Genomic DNA, 23510 nt, shown 5'->3' with positions numbered 1-23510 from the left:
TTGTGCATAGACTAAAATGTTTTTATATTCATACTATTTATATTGTAATACATTGCCATATTAAGAATTTAATTCAAAATTATAAAATCTTTAAACTTAAATACATGTACTTTTATTTATAATATGTATATATTTGCATTCCCGTCTCTTCCTTACAGAAAAAATAGCCAATTTTTTCAACTGTGTTTTCCTTTGTAGTTTTGCAATGAGCAAAAAAAAAAAAAAAAAAAAAAAAAAAAAACAAACCCAACAACAACAACAACAACAACAAACAAAACAAAACCTAAAAAGGACAATGAATCACTGATGTCATTTTTGTTGTTTTTATATTATGGAATACAATGACATTTTTCTCATTCCATAGTATTGTAGATATAGATCAGAGGATTGTGAGTTTTGTTTTTTGGTAAAAAGCCTTTGTGATAGAGGATTAAATCTTTGTATGCATATATGAACAAAACCAGAAACATATACATAAGGTTACATCCTACATCTTACTCTTGAAAGGGATACAATTGGGTATTATCAGGGAAGGATGTTGGGGAACCTATAACATGTAGAGAAAGTTAACCTGCATCCCTCTGTTGTGAATGAGACTTTTTTGTTCCTATCAAGAAACTTAGAAGGTGATGTTTGTGAATGTCAAAAATTCTGTACATGGCAAGGACCTTACTGGTCATGTAGTCAAAGCCATCCTAAATGCCTTGGAAAAGCATAGTGAAGAAAACCAGCTTTTTTTTTCCTATCACAACTATCTTTCTTTGATATAAAGTACTAGCATTAATAACTATTGCCTTTTTAAAAAGATTTTTCTCTAAATCTAGTTTCAGGTAAAATTGGGCACAGTAAATCTCTACTGGCAAGGAGTAGTTAAGTGTTCTCCTTTAAAAAGACAACAGAGTGAAACACGAAGAAATAATTAGAAAGCAGTTATTTATGGGTTGGAACAGATCAACACATGAATAGAAATAGCCTGTTTGATGGTTAAAATTTTAATAGTTTATTAAACAAATGTGTGTTAAATATATTTTTATGTGCAATTCATTGTGCTATGTGATTATTTGTTTTTATATATCCATTACCTTTTCAAATGTTATTTCCTACAAATTACTATAACTTTTAGTCCCAATTCAGAGGAAAAATTGAGGAAAAATTCTCATTCAAATTGAGAATTTGGGCATTGTTATTTGTTTGTTTCTTTACACAAGAATTCATTCTCTGTTACAAAAATTTTCACCTAAATAATAATTTAGATATAGACATAGCATTTCCACTGCATATCACAGTTACTATTGAATGAATTTACTTTAATTGTTCATTCATTGTTTTTTCCAAATCACATATAAACTAGTTCTTTTATGTAAATCATCATTTTTGTTTTATTGATTCTTCTTAATGCATTATTTTCTAGTCATATTAAGATCTTATATTTATACTTTATTTATACATATCAATTTTCTATCTTCTTGAATATGCTATATTTCATGAACACACTGTTGAAAGATGGTAAAGTGACTTGACAATTCAGTAAGGGAGGATTGAAGTCATCTAAGAAGCTTAGATGTAACTTTCATGATGAAGAAATAACTATCATTTTCATTTTATATCTTTTCCTATTTATTTATTTTGGTAGATTCATTGACAAGTCTAAAACTCCTAGATTAAAAAAAAAGATTATTCCTAGAAAATTAAAAATTAATCTTATTGGGAATGTTATGGTCCTGGCCCCTCTCTCCATAGGAGATTTAGTCAGAATAGCATTCTGTTTTCACAGTTTTAGCCTTAAAATTCCAGCCACAGAACCTCATTCCTGATTCAAGAGAAATATTTTTTTCTGGTTTACTCCTGGGGAACATGGACCCAAAGCTTTGTTAATACACTCTCATTTTATAACAGAGTAAGAAATCCTTTTTCCCTGCAATATCATGAAAGGAAAATGGTTCCTAATAATAATGTATGGCTAACCCAACTCAACAAATAGTTACAAAACGTCCTAAAAGAGTTGTTACTTCAGTCAATTACTTACAAATACCTTTAATTTTATGCATTCTACTTTTAATCAAAAGCGACAGCAAGACTTACTAATCTATCTCTGCTCAGGTGCTTTCAACAGACTTCATACTAAAGCAGTCTTTTCACTTTCCAATCTAGTCACTCACTCTTGCATTTTACTCTTTTCTTGGTTTTTATGAAACAGACACTATGAAAGTATTATTTCCCTTTTGGGGCTTTCATAATAGTCAGTGAATTTTATATAAATAGAATACTAAGGCATTGAATGAATTTGAAAGTGATAGTAACCAGTGTTTGTTGTGGTATATAGACTACATTTGTTTTATAGTCCCCAAGTGTTCATATCCAGATTCTTTAGGAAAAACAATTATTTTTGGCTCATAATTTTCAAATTTGTTGTACTAGTGTATCAGAATATATCCATGAGACATATTACATACACTTGATAGTGAACCTGCCATAAGCTTATTTTATATCAATTGTGCATATTGACATGCAAGAAAAGAATTACATTTTACAGAGTGAAAATTTTACATATTTTTATTTATTCTTTTTACTTGGTCCTCCCAAGTCATGCCTTAATAATTTTCTTTTAATTTCTTAATATCTTTAAGAATAAACTGTTAAGATGCTTCATCTTTAAGATTATATTTTGTTTGCACAGTGCAGGTATGAAACATTCCAATTTTATTACTATTTTGTTGTGAAATGTTTGGCATTTTTATTTCATTTGTCCATATTGCTCAATCTTTTAAAACATATTTTTTTATAAAAAAACTAGCAAAATGAAATTCATCTCTAATACTAATTTAATTGGTATTATAATTATTTTGACATTGGAGCAAATGCAAGGTGTCCCAAAAGTATTAATCCAATTTCAAGATATCCTACATAATATCAAAGTTCTCATTTAATTTGATTGGTACATCTTCTGTGAAAACATTAAGTTCTGTACTTATAAGCACAACTGCATAGGAGCTAAAAGAAGCAATTAAACCTGCCAGAATAAACATGTTTTAAATAAATTGATTCTATTCTGTATTATTTTTTAAAATTTTATTTCTATCTGTTCATTTTTACAAAAGCTTAGATGACTTGCTTAGGTGTGGAGTGACATTTGCTGCCAACATGGTGGTTGTGGATAAAGAGAGTACTATGAGTGCTGAGGAAGACTACATGGCAGATGCCAAAACTATTGTAAATGTTCAAACCCTCTTCAGGTAAGAATCAGAAAAATCAGACAATATGTTTTCCTAAGTAGTTTGGGGTAAAGTTGTATAGATGTGTCTATGAATGATAGATATAAGAAGTTAGTTTGCTACTTCTAGCTAACGTGACTATACAGAAATTGTAAACACTACCTTGTCATTGCTTATTACTATGCTATATGCATCCGAACACAAATTATATACATATATATATATATATGTGTATATATATATGTATATATGTATGCATACATGTGTTTGCATATACATATATAAGTATGCAAGTACATGTGTTAATATATTTTTAACATTTTAATTTAAGTACTATTTCAAATACTTTTAAGCCAGAATTGAAGTTATGTAATTTTCATGTTGAAAAATCTGAATTTTCTTCTTGTGAACTTTGTTTTTCATTGATGGGAAGTTTGAGATAAATCCTCCTTGATAAGTGGAAAGATGATTGTGACATCTCCTAATCTTTGCCTATATGTTTTCTTGAATGCTGGAAAACTCAGTCAAACAAAAATCACAAAAGATAGGCCTCAGATTAAAGAATAAGAAGTCCACAGAAATCCTCTAGCCTTAAATACTTCTTGGTTAGCCATAATGTCAGGTCTATCTTATAAGGAAAATGGATATGTATATTGATTTATAGTATAATGAAGTTAATGATTGAATTATCTTTGAAAGCAAACTCACATATGCAGCAAATGTAATAAAATTGAGAATAATTCAAGGATTATAAAACCATTTACCATAGTAATGATGGGTTTAGCTGAACCATTTGCACAAGGTTGCCCTATAAACAATTTCAGCAAGAAATGATATGGATGAGGTCAATAACTAGAGTTAAAAATAAGCTTGACTTTATAAAGTTAACTGACCTAGACAGAGAATGTAGGTACAACTTTCCCTTTGCTAATTTTTGTGTTCCATGCAACAGAATTTATTCAAATACAGTATTCAATTTACTTTTCTTTTAGGTGGAATGAGTAATAATGAATAGATGCAGGTCATTATTATGTCAACTTAAATTCCTTATCTTAAATTTATAATATCTACTTATACATATGTAATGGTACCCAATATATGCATATATTTCTTTTTTTTTTTTTTATATTAATTTTTTTTTATTATATATATATATATATATATTTTATAATATTATCCCTTGTATTCATTTTTCCAATTTACCCCCCCTCCCTCTATTCCCTCCCCCCGACGACAGGCAATACCATACATTATACATGTGTTACAATATAGTCTAGGTACAATACATGTGTGCGAATATCACTTTCTTGTTGCACAATAAACATTAGAATCCGAAGGTACATGCAACCTGGGCAGACAGATATTAGTGCTAACAATTTTCATTCCCCTCCCAGTGTTTCTTCTCTGGGTGCAGCTACCTCTGTCCATCATTGATCAACTGGAAGTGAGTTGGATCTTCTTTATGTTGAAGATTTCCACTTCCATCAGAATACATCCTCATACAGCATTGTTGTTGAAGTGTACAGTGATCTTCTGGTTCTGCTCATTTCACTCAGCATCAGTTGATTTAAGTCTCTCCAGGCCTCTCTGTATTCCTCCTGCTGGTCATTTCTTACCGAGCAATAATATTCCATAACCTTCATATACCACAATTTACCCAACCATTCTCCAACTGATGGACATCCATTCATCCTCCAGTTTCTAGCTACAACAAAAAGGGCTGCCACAAACATTTTGGCACATATATGTCTCTTTCCGCTCTTTAGTATTTCTTTGGGATATAATCCCAGTAGTAGCGCTGCTGGGTCAAAGGGTATGCACAGTTTGATAACTTTTTGGGCATAATTCCAAATTGCTCTCCAGAATGGCTGGATTCTTTCACAACTCCACCAGCAATGTATTAGTGTCCCAGTTTTCCCACATCCCCTCCAACATTTGTCATTATTTGTTCCTGTCATCTTAGCCAATCTGACAGGTGTGTAGTGGTATCTCAGAGTGGTCTTAATTTGCATTTCTCTGATCAGTAGTGATTTGGAACACTCTTTCATGTGAGTGGATATAGTTTCAATTTCTTCCTCTGAGAATTGTCTGTTCATATCCTTTGACCATTTATCAATTGGAGAATGGTTCGGTTTCTTATAAATTTGGGTCAGTTCTCTATATATTTTGGAAATGAGACCTTTGTCAGAACCTTTGTTTTTAAAAATATTTTCCCAATTTGTTACTTCCCTTCTAATCTTGTTTGCATTAGTATTATTTGTACAGAAACTTTTTAGTTTGATGTAATCAAAATCTTCTATTTTGTGATCAATAATGATCTCTAGTTCTCCTCTGGTCATAAATTCCTTCCTCCTCCACAAGTCTGAGAGGTAGATTATCCTCTGTTCCTCTAATCTATTTATTGTCTCCCTCTTTATGCCTAAATCATGGACCCATTTTGATCTTATCTTGGTATATGGTGTTAAGTGTGGATCCATATCTAATTTCTGCCATACTAATTTCCAGTTTTCCCAACAGTTTTTTCCGAATAATGAATTTTTATCCCTAATGTTGGAATCTTTGGGTTTGTCAAAGATTAGATTGCTATAGATGTATCCTTTTTTGTCCTTTGTATCTAATCTGTTCCACTGATCTACCGGTCTATTTCGTAGCCAATACCAAATGGTTTTGGTGACTGCTGCTATATAATATAGCTTTAGATCAGGTACACTTAGACCACCTTCCTCTGAGTTTTTTTTCATTAGTTCCCTTGCAATTCTTGACCTTTTATTCTTCCATATGAATTTTGTTGTTATTTTTTCTAGGTCATTAAAATAGTTTCTTGGGAGTCTGATTGGTATAGCACTAAATAAATAGATTAGTTTGGGGAGTATTGTCATCTTTATTATATTCGCTCGGCCTATCCAAGAGCACTGAATGTCTTTCCAATTATTTAAATCTGACTTTATTTTTGTGGCAAGTGTTTTGTAATTTTTCTCATATAATTCCTGACTTTTCTTTGGTAGATGGATTCCCAAATATTTTATACTCTCAACATTTGTTTGGAATGGAATTTCTCTTTGTATCTCTTGCTGTTGCATTTTGTTAGTGATATATAAAAATGCCGAGGATTTATGTGGATTTATTTTGTATCCTGCCACTTTGCTGAAATTTTGAATTATTTCTAGTAGCTTTTTAGCAGAGTCTTTGGGGTTCTCTAAGTATACCATCATGTCATCTGCAAAAAGTGATAGTTTGATTTCCTCATTTCCTACTCTAATTCCTTGAATCTCTTTCTCGGCTCTTATTGCCGAGGCTAGCGTTTCTAGTACTATATTGAATAGTAATGGTGATAGTGGGCAACCTTGTTTCACTCCTGATCTTACTGGGAAAGGTTGCAGTTTATTTCTATTGCATATTATGCTTACTGACGGTCTTAAATATATACTCCTGATTATTCTAAGGAATAATCCATTTATTCCTATACTCTCAAGAGTTTTTAGTAGGAATGGATGTTGGATTTTGTCAAATGCTTTTTCTGCATCTATTGAGATGATCATATGGTTCTTATTAATTTGATTATTAATATGGTCAATTATATTAATAGTTTTCCTAATATTAAACCAGCCCTGCATTCCTGGAATAAATCCTACTTGATCATAGTGTATTATCTTGGAGATGATTTTCTGAAGTCTTTTTGCTAATATCTTATTTAAGATTTTAGCATCAATATTCATTAAGGAGATTGGTCTATAATTTTCTTTCTCAGTTTTCGATCTACCAGGTTTAGGTATCAGTACCATGTCTGTGTCATAAAAGGAGTTTGGTAGGACTCCTTCATCCCCTATTTTTTCAAATAATTTATATAACATTGGGGCTAATTGTTCTTTAAATGTTTGGTAGAATTCACATGTGAATCCATCTGGCCCTGGGGATTTTTTCCTGGGGAGTTGATTAATAGCTTGTTCTATTTCTTTTTCTGAAATGGGACTATTTAAGCAATTTATCTCCTCCTCTGTTAATCTAGGGAGCCTATATTTTTGGAGAAAGTCATCCATTTCACTTAAGTTATCAAATTTATTGGCATAAAGTTGGGCAAAGTAACTCCTTATTATTTCTCTAATTTCCTCTTCATTGGTGGAAAGATCCCCCTTTTCATTTGTAAGACTATCAATTTGATTTTCCTCTTTCTTTTTTTTGATCAAATTTACCAAAGGTTTATCTATTTTATTGGCTTTTTCATAAAACCAACTCTTGGTTTTATTTATTAATTCAATAGTTTTTTTACTTTCAATTTTATTGATTTCTCCTTTTAATTTTTGTATTTCGAGTTTAATTTTTGGTTGGGGGTTTATAATTTGGTCTTTTTCTAGCCTTTTAAGTTGTAAGCCCAATTCGTTAATCTTCTCTTTTTCAATTTTCTTCAAATAAGCCTCTAAAGATATAAAATTTCCCCTTATTACTGCTTTAGCTGCATCCCAAAGATTTTGATATGATGTCTCATCATTATCATTATCTTGGGTGAAATTGTTAATTGTTTCTATAATTTGCTCTTTCACCCAGTCATTCTTTAAGATGAGATTGTTCAGTTTCCAATTACTTTTTGGTCTATTTACCCCTAACTTTTTACTGAATGTAGCTTTTATTGCATTGTGATCTGAGAAGAAGGCATTTATTATTTCTGCCTTCCTACAATTAATTTTGAGATCTTTGTGTCCTAATATATGGTCAATTTTTGTATAGGATCCATGAACTGCTGAGAAGAAAGTATATTCCTTCCTATTGCCATTCAGTTTTCTCCAAAGGTCTATCATACCTAGTTTTTCTAATGTTCTATTTACTTTTTTAATTTCTTTCTTGTTTGTTTTGTGGTTTGATTTGTCTAAATCTGAGAGTGCAAGGTTGAGATCTCCCACTATTATAGTTTTACTGTCTATTTCTTCTTGCAGTTCTCTTAACTTTTCCTTTAGAAAGTTAGATGCTATACCACTTGGTGCATATATGTTTAGTATTGATATGGCTTCATTATTTATGCTACCTTTCAGCAGGATATAGTTTCCTTCCTTATCTTTTTTAACGAGATCTACTTCTGCTTTTGCTTGATCTGAGATAAGGATAGCTACCCCTGCTTTTTTGGCTTTACCTGAAGCATAATAAGCTCTGTTCCAACCTTTTACCTTTACTCTGTATGTATCTCCCTGCTTTAAGTGTGTTTCCTGTAGACAACATATTGTAGGGTTCTGCTTTTTGATCCAATCTGCTATCCGTCTCCGTTTGATGGGATCGTTCATCCCATTTACATTTACAGTTAAAATTACTAATTCTGTATTTCCTGCCATCGTATTATCCCCAGATTATACTTTTTTCCCTTGACCCCCCTGATCCCCCTCCCCGATATTTAATTTACAGACCCCCCTTGTGACGCGCAACCCTCCCTCTTTTTTTTTTTTTTTTTTAGGATCCCTCCCCCCTCCCTCCAAGTCCCTTCACTTATTCTCCTTTTCCTTTCCCCTTTTCCTCTCCCCCCTTTTAATGAGGTGAGAGAAAATTCTCTGAAAAACAAATATGTTAATTATTTACTCTTTGAGCCTCTTCTGATGAGAGTAAGATTCACACAATGATTCTCCCCCTCACTAAGTTCCCTCAGATATGGTGTATTTTCTATGTCTCTTCCTGGGATGTAGTTTCCCTCTTTTTATCACTCCTTCCCCTTTTTCTGAACCGACCTCCTTCCCTTTACCACACCCCCCTTTTTTTCTTTTATATCAGTAAAATCAAATTATCCTTGAGTATTTTTTATATACCCACAACAAAGTTACAGTTCTCAAGGGTTCTGTGTACCTTTTTCTGTTTCTCTTCAGTCTTGTGGATGTTGATCAAATTTTTTGTTTAAGTCTGGTTTTTTTCTTAGAAACATATAGAATTCCTCTGTTTCATTGAATGACCATCTTCTTCCATGGAAAAAGATGCTAAACTTAGCTGGGTAGTTCATTCTTGGTTGCAGTCCTTGATCTTTTGCCTTTCGGAATATCAGGTTCCAGGCCCTTCTATCTTTTAATGTGGAGGCAGCCAGATCTTGGGTGACCCTTATTGTGGCACCTTGGTATTTAAATTGTTTTTTTCTAGCTGCTTGCAGGATTTTCTCCTTTGTGTGGTAATTCTGCAGCTTAGCCACAATATTCCGTGGTGTTCTTTTTTTAGGGTCTATTTCAGAAGGAGTTCGATGAATTCTTTCCACATCTACTTTCCCTTCTGTTTCTATTATCTCTGGACAGTTCTCTTTGATAATTTCCTGTAAAATAGAATCTAGGCTCTTTTTTTGGTCATAGTTTTCTGGAAGTCCAATAATCCGCAGATTATCTCTCCTAGATCTATTTTCCAGGTCTATAGATTTTCCCAGTAAGTATTTGACGTTGTTCTCCAGCTTCTCATTTTTTTTGTTTTGTTTGACTGATTCTTGGGTTCTCTGTGAATCATTCATTTCTATTTGTTCCATCCTGACTTTTAAGGAGTTATTTTCTTCTTTCACAGTTTTTAGTTCTTTTTGTAAATGCCCAATTTCGTTTTTAAATGAATTATTTTGCTCTATTGAGTTTTTTTCCATTTCCCTAATTTTTTTTTTTTTGAGAATTATTTTCTTTTTCCAATTCAGAAATTCTATTTTCTTGAGACTTTTTTATCTTTTCCAATTCAGATATCCTACTTTCCTGTGTTTTTTTAACCTTTTCTAATTCACTAATTTTGTTTCCCTGCATCTCCTGTGAATTCTTTATTTTTTCCAACTCCAATTTCAGGACATTGTTATTCTCTATCATAACTTCCCTTTCCTTGCCCCATTTTTCTTCGATCTCCCTCAATTTCTTAAGAGCTTCTTCTAGGAGAGAGTTATGTGATGGGGGGCAGGAATCGTTCCCCTTTAGGTTGTTATCTGATTCTCTGCTGTCAACTTCCTCGGGGTTGGATACCCGTTCTTTCTCTGTATAGAAGGAATCTATGGTTTTTTTAGCTTTTTTGCTCATACTTAAAAAAAATCTTTTGGGGTCTGTCTCTGGGGTAGGAAATTATTTACTTCTTTACCAGCTTCCTCCCAGACGGGATGGATGCAGCGGCTCCTGAGCCTGAGCTAAGAGAGAGCTCTGGGAGAGAGTTCCCCACCCTCTCCCTGGGAGTGCCTCAGAGGTGATTAGCACTGCTGTGCTTCGAGGGCGTAGAATAGTGAAGACTGCAGGAAGCCCAGGCTATGTGTCCGGGTGGGAAGTGGGTGTCTGCAGCAGGTGACGTAAGAAGCCCCTGCGCTCAAACTGGAAGTGTCTGCCAGAAACCGCGGTCCCTAGTTCAAAGGTTCTGCTTCTCTGGGACTTCCTGGAGCTGAGTTCCACTCCCTCCAGCTAAGTTAGGCAGTGTGTGTTGCCTTGGGCCGTATCCACCCACTTGTCAGTCTCTTAACTATTCTCAGGAGGTAGCTGAGGCCACACCCCCTGGTGCCTGAGTCACCCCCAGGGTCCGGGGAAAATCTGAGTTTTAAAATATTTTGGCTTTCTCTTCTGAACTGCTAAATAATTAGCAGAGAAGAGCTAACAGCCTGTGCCAGATTCCTTTACCTCAGTGGCTTCTCTGATCCCAGAGCCCCTCCCAGCGCAATGGGCGCAGTGTGCCCCTACCCCACCGTCTGTGCTGGTCTTTCTTATTCCTCCCCTGAGAACTGACCTTTCCTGTTGAAACTCCAGATTCTCTTCAGCTGGTAAGTCGTGCTTCCAGTCCTTGTGGTATCTATCAATCCTGAGCTAATTTTGAGACTTAATTTATCTAATTGGTTGTGAGGGAGTGAGGACGTTCACTGAGTCGTGTGTTTCCTCTCCGCCATCTTGGCTCCGCCCCTATATGCATATATTTCAATGGTATGTTTAAATTTCTGAGTATTTTTAAGTGTATGAGATAAATATATGTTTTCTGTTTCATTTGGGAGGCACAATGGCAAGGCAGTTCTTTAGAACTCAATTGACTTCTGTCTTTGTATAGAATATTAAAGTTGAAAATTATTCTAGAAATTATCTAATTAAACCTCCTAGTTGATGGAGAAATCTTCTCTATAACATATCTACTATGTAGATATGTAGTTACTGCTTGAATATTTCTATTGGGAGGGAACGCAACAACCTCACCAGGCAGCTTGTCTCATTTTCCTTGAGTGCTATGTTTCTAGTCACCATTCAGTAGGAAGCTTTGCCCTTAACCAATTACAAAATGCTAATTTGCAACAATCTCAAAGAACAATTGAGTTAGTGTTGAAAGTTGTATTATTTCAGAACAATAGAATTCCAATTTATATAAGCAGTATTTAGCTATATGAAAGTTATGCTAGTGAGTGATCAATAAGAACCATACTTTGAAGTATCTTTCTAACAGTAATATAATTAAAGGAACAATGAATTAGAAGGAAACTTTCACATCTTCTTGTACATGGTTATCAAGCAATTTATATTTCTGAGTTTAAGTGGACAGTGGCTGCAAAAAATATTCTTTGTACAAACTAGTCTATGTAGAAATTAAATAATCACTTTCTTATACGAAATCTTTATTGTTTAAGGAAATTAATTTATTCCAGACTATCCAAATTCTCACTTTATTCTATATTCAATATTAAATTAAATGTTCTTTACTTTTATATAGCCATCCATTATCCTCTCAAGACAGAAATTATATCTTTCTTCTATGAACAGACCTTTACAGTTAAACATTTTTATACTTTTCTTGAATAATATACATATGTAGTATGGGAGGTTGTAGAGAAAATTTATTTTCATTTGATTTTTGAATCCTTTGCAATTTTTTAAGTTTCCATGTCAAGACAGCTACTTGAAATAAAGCTAACTTGTAATTAAATCAAATTATTATGCAATTTTTCAGTAAATTAGATTTTAGAAATCATGTAGTTAAATTTTGTCATTTTATACCAAAAAAAAAAAAAGAACTATATAGTGGTTAAGTGATGATATCGCCAAGTTAGTAAGTGACTAAGATTTGACTAAAATTCACGTCTTTTAATCTCTGGTGATGTTCTTTCTACTGTACCACACTGACTTTTAATTACCTTCAAAGACAGTATAATGAACATTTAACAGTTAAATCAGCTACATAGATGATTTTTCTCTATAAAATATTACAGAAAATTAATTTGGAAGGATGAGATTTCTGTCCAATGTTCAGAGTAAAACTTATACTCCATATAAGTAAATTATAGCTTCAACAGCAAAGGTATAGGGATCATGAAATAATTCTAGAATTTTCATTTTTATTATGCTGATAATTATAATAAAAAGATGTTTATGCTGAAAGTAAAATAACAGTTAGGCTTTTCTAATGATACTCTATCTTTATCCTGATGAATTCTTAGTGACTTTATAGAAAGATGTGAGCTTTTATAATACAAGAATAGCATCTGTCTTCCCAGCACTTTACTTGCTTCTTTGTCTGTAATAGGTAATATATAGTGTCTTCATGAATTTTATTGATTTATTCTCACACTTCCTTAATAATAAAGGGGAAATATCAGCATTAGTTCCATATTCAACTTTAGGAAACTTAGGAAAGTGTACTCAGTAGCAGCATTCATGTAAGAGCTGTGTGTGTGTGTGTGTGATGTCCATATGTGCAATGCATTAATTGCTTCAGTTATTAAGGAAGATATAGGTATCTACCCTTATTATTCAGACTTCTTTATATTGGCAAAATCCTACTATTTTGGCAATTAGCTGCTTTATAATATTAAAGTAAATAGTAAACTCTACAATTCAATTGAAATTCAGTGTTCCTAAATATTTAGAATATCCTTTCTCTCAAAATCAATCAAATAATCAATTAATCTCTTCTAAAAATTGAAATTGGAAGGGACTTTAGCAATCTAATTTTATCCTCTCATTTACAGATTCAATTTAGCAAAGTTTTTGGTTACCTAAAATATGCAGAATATTGTTATATGGTTCTCAAGATAAAATATGTGGATAAGACATTATGGGGCTAATGTTATATTATTCAGTTGTAGTCCTTTTCAAAATCCAATAGTATGAAGTCCAGTTTGAATACAGGTATATTATGAAAACTGGTTAACAAATTACATCAGTCTATGTAAGCGACAATGTGCAATTATATCAGGATGATTTCAGTGGGAATTAAGAAAAGAGGGAATGGGTGCAAAATATGTTCTCTTTTTTCTTTCTTTTCTTTTCTTTTCTTTTTTTTTTTTTACTGAGGCAATTGGGTTAAGTGACTTTCCCAAGATCACAGAGTTAGGAAGTATTAAATATCAGGTCTTCCTGATCTTTCCACTGCATGATCTAACTGCCCAGCACAAAATATGTGACTTTATAACTCATTAAATTTGAAAGGGAAGAAAGAAGAAAGAGCCAAAGATTAATAGTTGAATGTAGGAGTTTGACACTTGGCAGAACAGGAAAGAGGAGCAGGCCTGTAGAAGATAAGAAGCTTGATTTCCTATGTTGAGTTTATTATAAAGGTGGGCCTTCTATTTGGACTTGCTCTGTAAACCTGTTGATAATTCAGAAAGGGATTGAACTCAGGAAGGAGTGGAACAATGGGACTATAGATTTAGGACTTATCTGCATGAAGTGATAGTTGAAGCTATCTAAATGAATGTGATTGTCAAGAGAAGTAAAATAGTAAGAAAAAACACACGCATAAACACATATACCTTTTTCTCTGAAGCAATTTCAAGACTCTACCTTCCTACTAGAAATTTTTAACCATTCATTTTAATTCCATATTATTAATGATGATAATACATAATAACAGAAGTTTATAAATAAATGCTCTAAGGTTCCAGAGCCCTTTCTATGCATTATTTTCATCATAACACAATGGATTAGAATCCTGCTTCTTTGATCATTCCTTTCTTTTATTTTTATCTCTTCACCTCTACTAGTTTCAATTATGCCAGCACATTAATAGTACTCAAAACTTCATCCTTTAAAGGAAAAAAAAAATTAATCCTCCCATACCTCTCCTATCTTTCACTGCCAAAATCACAGAGTAATTTGTGCACACTCCTTTTTTCAGTTTCTTGCTATTTGGCATATGATCCCAACACTATAATAAAACTACTCTAATATTTTTCATAATCTTTTAATTGCCTGATTCAATGGCCTTTTATTAATCCTTATCTTTCTTGAACACTGTGGTTTTTGTCACTGTTGATTAAGTACTCTTTAATATTTTCATTTGCTTTGATTTGTTTATCAATGCTCTGTCCCTATTCACCTCCAATATTTTATTTTATTTTTTAAATACACATTATTTTAAAAATCATGTTGGGAGATATAAATCAAAATAAAAGGGAAAAATCATGGGAGAGAAAAAAAGAACAGAAAAAAGTCCAAATCCTTTATTGTCTCCTTCCTGGGTCTGGGCAGCTTTCTAAAGAGACTTTCAGACTGGCCTTGGTCTTAGTGGAGAAATGCAGGAGGAGAGCCTGCCACCAGTAGCCTGACTGAAGATCTGAATGAATGTCTGTCCTTGGTTCTGAGAGCTTGAGCTCCCACCTGTCTTCTCTGCCTTGTGAAATTTTCTCCTTTGTGGCTCTAAGTCCCTGCTTATATGTTCCACTCTGAGTATAATCCAATCATTATATCACTAGGAAAACATTATTTGTTTTAAGATGAGCATCATGCTAAACTTAGAGTACTTATTAATCACCATGCTAAACTAGACAACCATTTTATTTATCAATTCCACTGCATTAACACCTTATAAGAATCCTTGTTTCAGAGTTCTGACCCATAGCAATCTTTGCCAATCTGAGAGGTCAGTAAGATATAGAAATGGTGATGATTTGTGTGGGTTTATTTTATATCCTGGAACTTTGATAGTTCTTTTTCCTGTTACTTCTTATCTTCTGAGAATAGCCCTGCTAAACTCTTCTTAATAGAGGGAACCAAACAAATAAAATATCTTCCTCTTATACCATTATCCTGAATTCTCATTCTATCTTTTTTCTTCCATCATTTCTGTATTTCTAAGATCATCTGCATTGCTACTTCAATTTACTCATCATCTTCTATCTCCTCAGTTATTTGCTTTCATATTATATCTCCACTGCCATACTGATACTTGTCTTTCAAAAGATCTCTTCATAGTCAGTTTAAAGGCATATTATTGACAAAGCCCATCAGCAAGAGATAGAAAGAGAAATTCCACTTAAAATTACTGTGGACAAAATAAAATATTTGAAGGTGTATCTGCAAGATAAACCCAGGAATTACATGAACACAATTACAAAATACTTCTCACACAAATAAAGTCAGGTCTAAACAATTGGGAAAATATCAATTCCTCGTGCATAGCTCAAGTTAACATAATAAAAATGACAATTCTACTTGAATCTGTCTACTTGTTCAGTGCCATACCAAATTGCCAAAAAATATTTTATGGAAATAGAAAAAATAATAACAAAACTCATCTGGATGAATAAAACGTCAAGAATATCAAGGGAATTGATGAAAAAATTATGAAGGATGGTAGCTTAGCAGTACCAAATCTAAAAATTATATTATAAAGCAGGATTCATCAGATCTATTTGGAACTGACTAAGAAATAGAATGGTGGATTAGTGAAATAGATTAAATACACATGACACAATGATCAAGACCTATAAGTATTTGATAAACTCCCAAACTTCAGATTTTGTAATAAAAACTAGCTATTTGACAAAAATTGCTGGGAAAACTGGAAAATAATGTATCTGAAATTCTCTATAGACCTACATCTCACACTTCATACCAAAATAAGGTCAAAATGGGTACATGATTTGGGCATAAAGGATGAACAAATTAAGATACTGAGGGATAATTTTCTATCAGATATTTGGAGAAGGGAAGAATTTATGACCAAGAAATAGAGAACATTATGTAATCCAAAATGGACAACTTTGATTATATTAAATTAAAAATGTTTTGGAAAAAAAAAGAAAAGAAAAGAAAAAAACAGAAACAAGATTAAAAGGGAAGTATAAAATTGGGGAAAATTTACAGGCAGTGTTTCTGATAAGATCTTATTTCTAAAATATATAAAGAACGTTGTCAAATTTATAAGAAAATAAGCCATTCTCCAATTGATAAATGGTCAAAGGATATGAACAATTTTCAGATGAAGAAATAGAAGTCACCTAATAATCATATGAAAAAATGCTCTAAATCACTATTGATTAGAGAAATACAAATTAAATTAATTCTCTACTGCCATTCTGATACTTCTCTTTCAAAAATCATCAGTGACGTCTTCATAGCCAGTTTAAAGACATTTTCTCCATTGCTATCTTCCTTGACTTCTATTGAACATTTGATGGTATTTGACCCACCCTTTCTTGTTTCTCCAGCACTTCTTCATTTCTGTGATCTTATTTTAGAATTTTTTTCCCAAGTCTCTGACCATGACGCTGATTCCTTGTTACTCATAATTAACCTGGATGCTTGGTTTTAGTTTTGTTCACTTACACTTGTGTAGGAAGATAAAATAACATTACTTAATTTTTAAGATTGATGTTGTATAGTGTTTTCTTATATTGCACTTACAAAAAAGGGTCTATCACTTGGAAGAAGGATAATATATTGTGAATTGGACTGAAATGATTTCTAATGGTCCCTTCCAACTCAAAGATTAAATAACAGGTTTTCAGTAGCTGAAAAAAGAATAGTTATTTTTAGAGGGTTGCATGTGTTCTCATGCCCAGAATTTCAGAACCCATTTAATGTGTTTTGGAGAAATGTATCTAGTACACTGAAATAGATTATTTCAAATGCTTAAATTCAGTGTATGTGCTTTTAAAAATCATTTTTGACATTTATAGTGGCTGGCACAAACTTATATAATTAGAGAATACTGAACCAAAATAATAGTGCCCCAAATTGCATGCAGGATATTTAAGATAATTGTTAATAGTTGATATATTTTAAGGTTTATTAATTTATTAGTTAAGGACTTCTTTTTTAAACAATGAAAAAACAAATATTTACAAATTATTCCATGTGAATTAGGGGAAAGGAAAGAAAATTATACAAGATAGAAAGACTCAAAAATTACTATTTTTCCTTATTCTGACTTTCTTCTGCATTTCTAGATCCTACTTGCTTTTTCTATAAAGTTTTAGAATGATATGTATACATACACACATATGTGTATATATAACAGTGTGGTGTAATATAGAGAACTGACTTCTGTGTCAGGAAGACCTGGGTGCAATTTGTACTTCTTACATTTGATTAGCAGTGTCCTTCAAAACAGTAAAGTAAAAGAAAAATTGAAGAAATATTTAAATGATTACCTCTAATATGTTTAAATTTTAAAATATTTACTAAATAGCTTCTATAGAAAAGTCTATGCTGATTCCTGGAGATTTTTTTAAAAGCTAAAAATAACTTAGTCCTTGTCTTTAAGGAGCTTATGATCTATTTGAGGGTATAGCCATGTATGTAGATTTTACATGGAAGGGAGTGGTGATGGCAAATGAATATTGTCTAGTGAAAGAAGTCTGAAGAAGTAGTTAGGAGCTATGTTACAAATAGCTGTAAGCTAAGAAATTTTTCTTTTTTTTTTAATTTGGATTTATCATATTCATTCATTTGTTTATTCTACAAGCATTGATTAAGTATCTACCACGTTCAAGTTACTGAGGAATCCAGAGGCAAAAATGGAACAATCCATTCCCTTAAGTAGTTTATATTCCCTGATACTCTCCTAAAAGAAAATAAGCCACAGGGAAAAGCATTTAGATTTCTGAAAATAAGAATGAGTGGGGGAAAATGCATTTAATGAGTTATTACATTATGTGAAACACTGTGGTAAGTTCTGGGAACACAAACAAGAAAAAGACAATTCTTGCTAACATTCTAATTGAGGGATATGAAACCTCAATTATTGGATAGGTTAACCAACTATTTACATTTTAATTAAGTAATTGACCAATGATTTGATGATTATTTGAAATTAATTGAAAATTTTATTTTTGAGTAGTTTTGAATGATTGAAAATTGAAAATATGAAGAGATAGAAAATGAATTAAATCTCTATTTTGGAAATATTCATGGTATACCATAATCAATAAATGTTACATAATATAAATAAAAACTACAAAGAAAGAAAACTATATCTACTACCACATACTACCAACACACACACACACACACACACACACACACACACACACACACACAATCCAAAACTAAATCAAAATAGAAAAAGTGTTGTGGAATTGGATTGTCATTAGACTTTGTTTTAATGTATTCTTCATTATACATATATAATTTTACATGTATTTACTATATATTCATTCATTACTAATGAGTCTTTTTTAAAGAATCCAGTTGCATAGAGCAAATGAGTCAATGAAGTAGAGGGCTGCAACTCTGAAAAGTTATATTTGAATCGGACAGCAGAGCACTTAAGGTTAATTACCTATTCAAGATGTGATAATGGTTCTATAAACATATGGTGATTTGATGGCTCTCCTCATCATTGGCGCTTGCTGAATGTGTTATGATGAGGTAATCAGAATCAAGGATTAGAGAGTTGAGGCAGAAGGTCAGATTGTCTCTGCAGTAGCATGCTGAGGAGAGAAGACTTAGGCTCTAAGGATTCATCTTTAATGAGCAGAGTGGCAGCTTGCCTGCTTCCTTCACTTCTCCTCCTAAAGACCAAAGACTTTTATTGATTCTGACTCTGACTGATCCAGAGGTCCTCCAGAGAGCTAGCCCAGACATTATATATTGGCACCAACATGAACTAAGGACCTGCATACAGCTTCATTGTAATTTCAGTGACGAAATCCTTGTGACTAGGAAATAGGGTGAGTATTAAAATAGACAAGCAGGAAACTTTGTGAAAGGCTAAACTAATAACTTTTGTTTTTTAGCTAAAATGGGGCAGATATTAGGACAAGAGTCTCCCTCACTCCCACAATCACCTCCACCTGAGGGAGGTCTATAAAAAGCATACATAGGCTAATAAAGAGGCAAAGTTTGCTTATAACCTGGGAGCATTTTGGTTGATTCTTAGAAACATTAGAATGTACATCCCCTTGGTAATCCAAGGAAGATGAATTAGAGGCACATAAGTGGAAACTAGTAGAAGAACTGATTGAATATTGCAATAATAATGGTCCTGATTCAATTTCTAAGGAAACATTTTAGATATACAGCAAAATACAATTGACCTTAAAGAATCCCACAAGTCAAAAAAAAAAAAAAAAAAGAAAAGAAAAAGAAAAGTTTCAAGGAGAACAGCCAGACAAGGAAGTGCGAGGATATAGAAGAGGAGAAGGGAGATGGTAATGAAAAAATCACTGAAAGGCATGGAGAGTGGAGTGAATTTAAAAGGTGTGGTGATGCTCACTCTCATAGCTCAGTTTCACCTCTGACTCCACCTGAGCAAGCTCTTGACTCTTCCCTATCAATTTCACCTTCCTGGGTGGAGGAAGGAGGAGGAGTGGGAAAGGCAGTGATATCACCAGTACCTACCCCCCAGCAAGAGTCTCCACTTCTCTGGCATGATTCCATTGCAAAAGGCACTATTTAAAGCCCAAGAAGAAGGGCAGGATACAGCTGATTTAAAATTGAAGCATACCCTGTTATTGAAGAGCTTAATCTAGAAATTATCAAAGATCTGAAAAAAGACTTGCACTCTTTATGGGTCTACATCATCTTATGTTAAGATGTTATTAGAGAATTTTGCTTTTGAAGTTTTAACCTCTAATGATTTGAAATATATAGCAAAGACATGTTTAGAACCTGGACAAAACTTATAGCTTTCTGAGAATAGTGAACTCTGTAAGATACAAGCCCAATGACAGACTGGAGTTAATATACAAATCATCTGTGACCAACTAACAGATGTAATCCTTATACAGAGATTTTAACTTAGTAGCATATGAGCAAATTGCTGCTGCTGCTGCTGCTGCTATCAAAGCATGGGGCACCCTCCCTAGAAAGCAAGAGGGGAAGCCTTCACTAAAATAGCACAAGGTCCAAATGAACCCTGATTTTGTAAGACATCTGCAGAGAGCTGTCATATGAACTATTGGTGAAGATGCAGCAACAGAAATTATGATAAGACTTGCTAAAGGAAATGCTGATGAGGATTGTAGAAGAATTATACTAGGACTACACAAGGATGCTTTTTAAGATATCATAATATGCTGTGCCATAGTGGGCACAAATACCTTTTATATACCCAGGCTATGTTGCAGACTTCCCAAGATTCAAACATGGCAAGGTCCTTTTTGTCCAGGGACTTCCAAAAAGACTCATCAATGCTTTCAATGTGGTAAAGTAGGGCATTTGCAAGCTCAATGTTGGCATAAATATAGAGTGAGAAAACAGGGTGGGAGACAAGACCCAGAACCCCATGTCCAAAATGCAACAGGTTTCCACTGGGTATAAGAATGTAGATTGATTCAAGGAAATGAGATGCAGGGCCCAGCCCCAGAACCCAAGGCAAAAAACACTTGGGGCATGATGGCAACCAATGCTACATCCAGAGTCTTTAGAAATTTAGTACTCTGACATGATCAATCAGCTGAAAAGCAACCCGATGGGAGAAAGTGATTACAATTGGGGAGAATAGAGTTGTATGCAGCTGGGACTATTGAGATATCCCCTGGAGAGGTGCTCCAAATTTTACACATGCATCTCCATTAAAGATAACCCAGCTATTACATAATTGGGAATGGATTCTTGAAGTAAAGGTTTCTAAGATTCCTCTTAAAGGACTAAGTATCTTTATAGATGTATCCAAACATAACATTTGTGCTTATTCTTTCATGACTTAACTATAAAGAGAGTAGTCAGAACTCTTTTTCTATCCACTCAGAAGAATGAATTGTATGCAATCATTCTAGCTCTTACTTATTATCCAGGATATAGATAGGTAGATAGATAGATAGATAGAGATATATTTATCTATATCTATATCTATATCTATATCTATATCTATATCTATATCTATATCTATATCTATATCTATATCTATATCTATATCTATATCTATCTATCCATCTATCTATCTATTTAGATAGATAGATAGATATAATCTGATTCAGCTTATTCAGGAGTTATGGTACAAAGAATTACCACAGTTCAAATAAAATTTGTAGCTTTTAATATATATCAGCTCTTCAAGGAACTTCAAGATCAACAGAGAAAGCATCCAGGTAAGATTTATATCTCGCATGTCCACTCAAATAGTGGACTTCCAGTTCCTATTTTTATGGAAATTCAAAGGCATATAGCCTTCTAACCATATTAGTCAAAACTCCTTTATTTCAGGCAACCCAAGAATCTCATTCTAAATATCATCAAGCTGTTTGAGCTTTATGTTTGCAATTTGGGATAACAAAAGAGAAAACTAGGAGCATAGTAAAAGCCTGTACAGCTTGCCTTCCTTTCCATACTCATATACTCCTTCGAGGGAAGAACCTTTATGGTTTGAGACCCAATGAAATTTGTCAAATGGATGTGACCCATTATAAATCTTTTGGTCATCTGTTTTTTGTCCATGTTGTGGCAGATACCTTCAGTATTTACTTTTGCAATACCAACAGCAAAAGATGTGACAGCCTGATTGGTCATTGAATTCCTTATACAAGCATTTACAATTATGGTGCCACAAGCAATAACAACAGATAATGGGGCATACACTTCTAAACATTTTGCACACTTTTGTGCACAGTATAAGATTTTACACACCATTGAATACCTTTTAATCCTCAAGGACTATAATAGTAGAGAGGAGAAACAGAGACATCAAGATGCTCCTTCGAAAACAAAAAAAGGGGGAGCCACAGGAAACCCTAGAGAACTTCTAAATTTAGTTCTTTATACAATTAACTTCTTGATTTTTAATAAAGGGGCACTGGCTCCAGCAGACAGATTTTATAACCTACCAGATGGCAGTGTCCAGTGCAAGCAGCTCTCCTATCTTTAGATAACTGCCAGATGATGTGGAGAGATTTAAAAGTGGTGAATGGAAGGGAGCAGATGGGTTGACTGTTTGGGAGAGAAGGTTTGTTTTTATCTCTACAGATGGAGAAGCAATGAGATGGGTGACAATGAGCTGTATTTACCTTGTCCATCAGAGAGAAATGGAAAAGACCCTTGAAATGAAGAAGACCCAAGAAACATGGTGTGATTCCATTGCTGACTGTGCCCACTGCTGAAAGAGCATGGCAGTTATAGCCATTGAGTCATGGACATCAAACATTGTTAAGGATACTGATGCAGCACTTCATGAAATATGAAAAGATTATTGCAGGATTTCAAAATCTGCAGGAATCATTGGATTTCCTGAAACATGAAGTAATGGACAAGAGATTAGTTTTGGACTATATCTTGGCTGCTGAAGGAGATGTATGTGTAACTGTAATTTATTTACCCTCCTTCTATGACTTCTGGAAATCTTTTACAATACCATTGTTTCATATTGTTTGTTATATTACTACTTGTATGTACAATTTAAATCTGACTTTATTTTTGTGGCAAGTGTTTTGTAAATTTTGCTCATGTAATTCCTGACTTTTCTTTAGTAGATGGATTCCCAAATATTTTATACTCTCAACATTTGTTTGGAATGAAATTTCTCTTTGTATCTCTTGCTGTTGTATTTTGTTGGTGATGTATAAAAATGCTAAGGATTTGTGTGGATTTATTTTGTATCCAGCAACTTTGCTAAAGTTGTGAATTATTTCTAATAACTTTTTATTAGAATCTCTGGGGTTTTCTAAGTATACCATCATATCATCTGCAAAGAGTGACAGTTTGATTCCCTCATTACCAATTCTTATTCCTTTAATCTCTTTCTTGACTCTTATTGCTGAGACTAACATTTCTAATACAATATTGAATAGTAATGGTGATAGTGGGCAACCTTGTTTCACTCCTGATCTTATTGGGAAAGGTTCTTATTGACCGTCTTAAATATATGCTCCTGACTATGTTAAGGAATAGTCATTTTATTCCTATACTCTCAAGTGTTTTTAGTAGGAATGGATGTTGGATTTTATCAAATGCTTTTTCTGCATCTATTGAGATGATCATATGTTTTTTTTTTATTAATTTGATTATTAATATGGTCAATTATACTAATAGTTTTCCTAATATTAAACCAGGCCTGCATTCCTGGTATAAATCCTACTTGATAATAATGTATTATCCTGGGGATGATTTTCTGAATTCTTTTTGCTAATATCTTATTTAAGATTTTAGCATCAATATTCATTAAGGAAATTGGTCTATAATTTTCTTTCTCAGTTTTCGATCT

The 23510-nt window shown here is 33.1% G+C and overlaps 1 protein-coding gene across 9 annotated transcripts in view; it reads left to right on the top strand.

Annotated features, from left to right (window-relative positions):
• KCNT2 (potassium sodium-activated channel subfamily T member 2) overlaps positions 1–23510 on the top strand; it is a 588661-nt gene that overhangs the window by 458826 nt on the left and 106325 nt on the right. For all 9 annotated transcript variants that reach the window (XR_012489046.1, XR_012489047.1, XM_074308658.1 and 6 more), the window contains one exon: positions 3099–3233. Coding sequence is in view for 7 of the 9 variants with exons in the window: in XM_074308658.1 (XP_074164759.1) it covers positions 3099–3233 (135 nt within the window). In the remaining 2 variants the exon portion in view is untranslated. The remainder of the gene's footprint in view (positions 1–3098; positions 3234–23510) is intronic.

This window comes from Sminthopsis crassicaudata, chromosome 4, assembly GCF_048593235.1.
Source record: "Sminthopsis crassicaudata isolate SCR6 chromosome 4, ASM4859323v1, whole genome shotgun sequence".
Classification (NCBI taxonomy): Eukaryota; Metazoa; Chordata; class Mammalia; order Dasyuromorphia; family Dasyuridae; genus Sminthopsis; species Sminthopsis crassicaudata.
The sequence above is the reverse complement of the archived record's forward strand: the minus strand, read 5'-3'. Positions and strand labels throughout refer to the sequence as shown.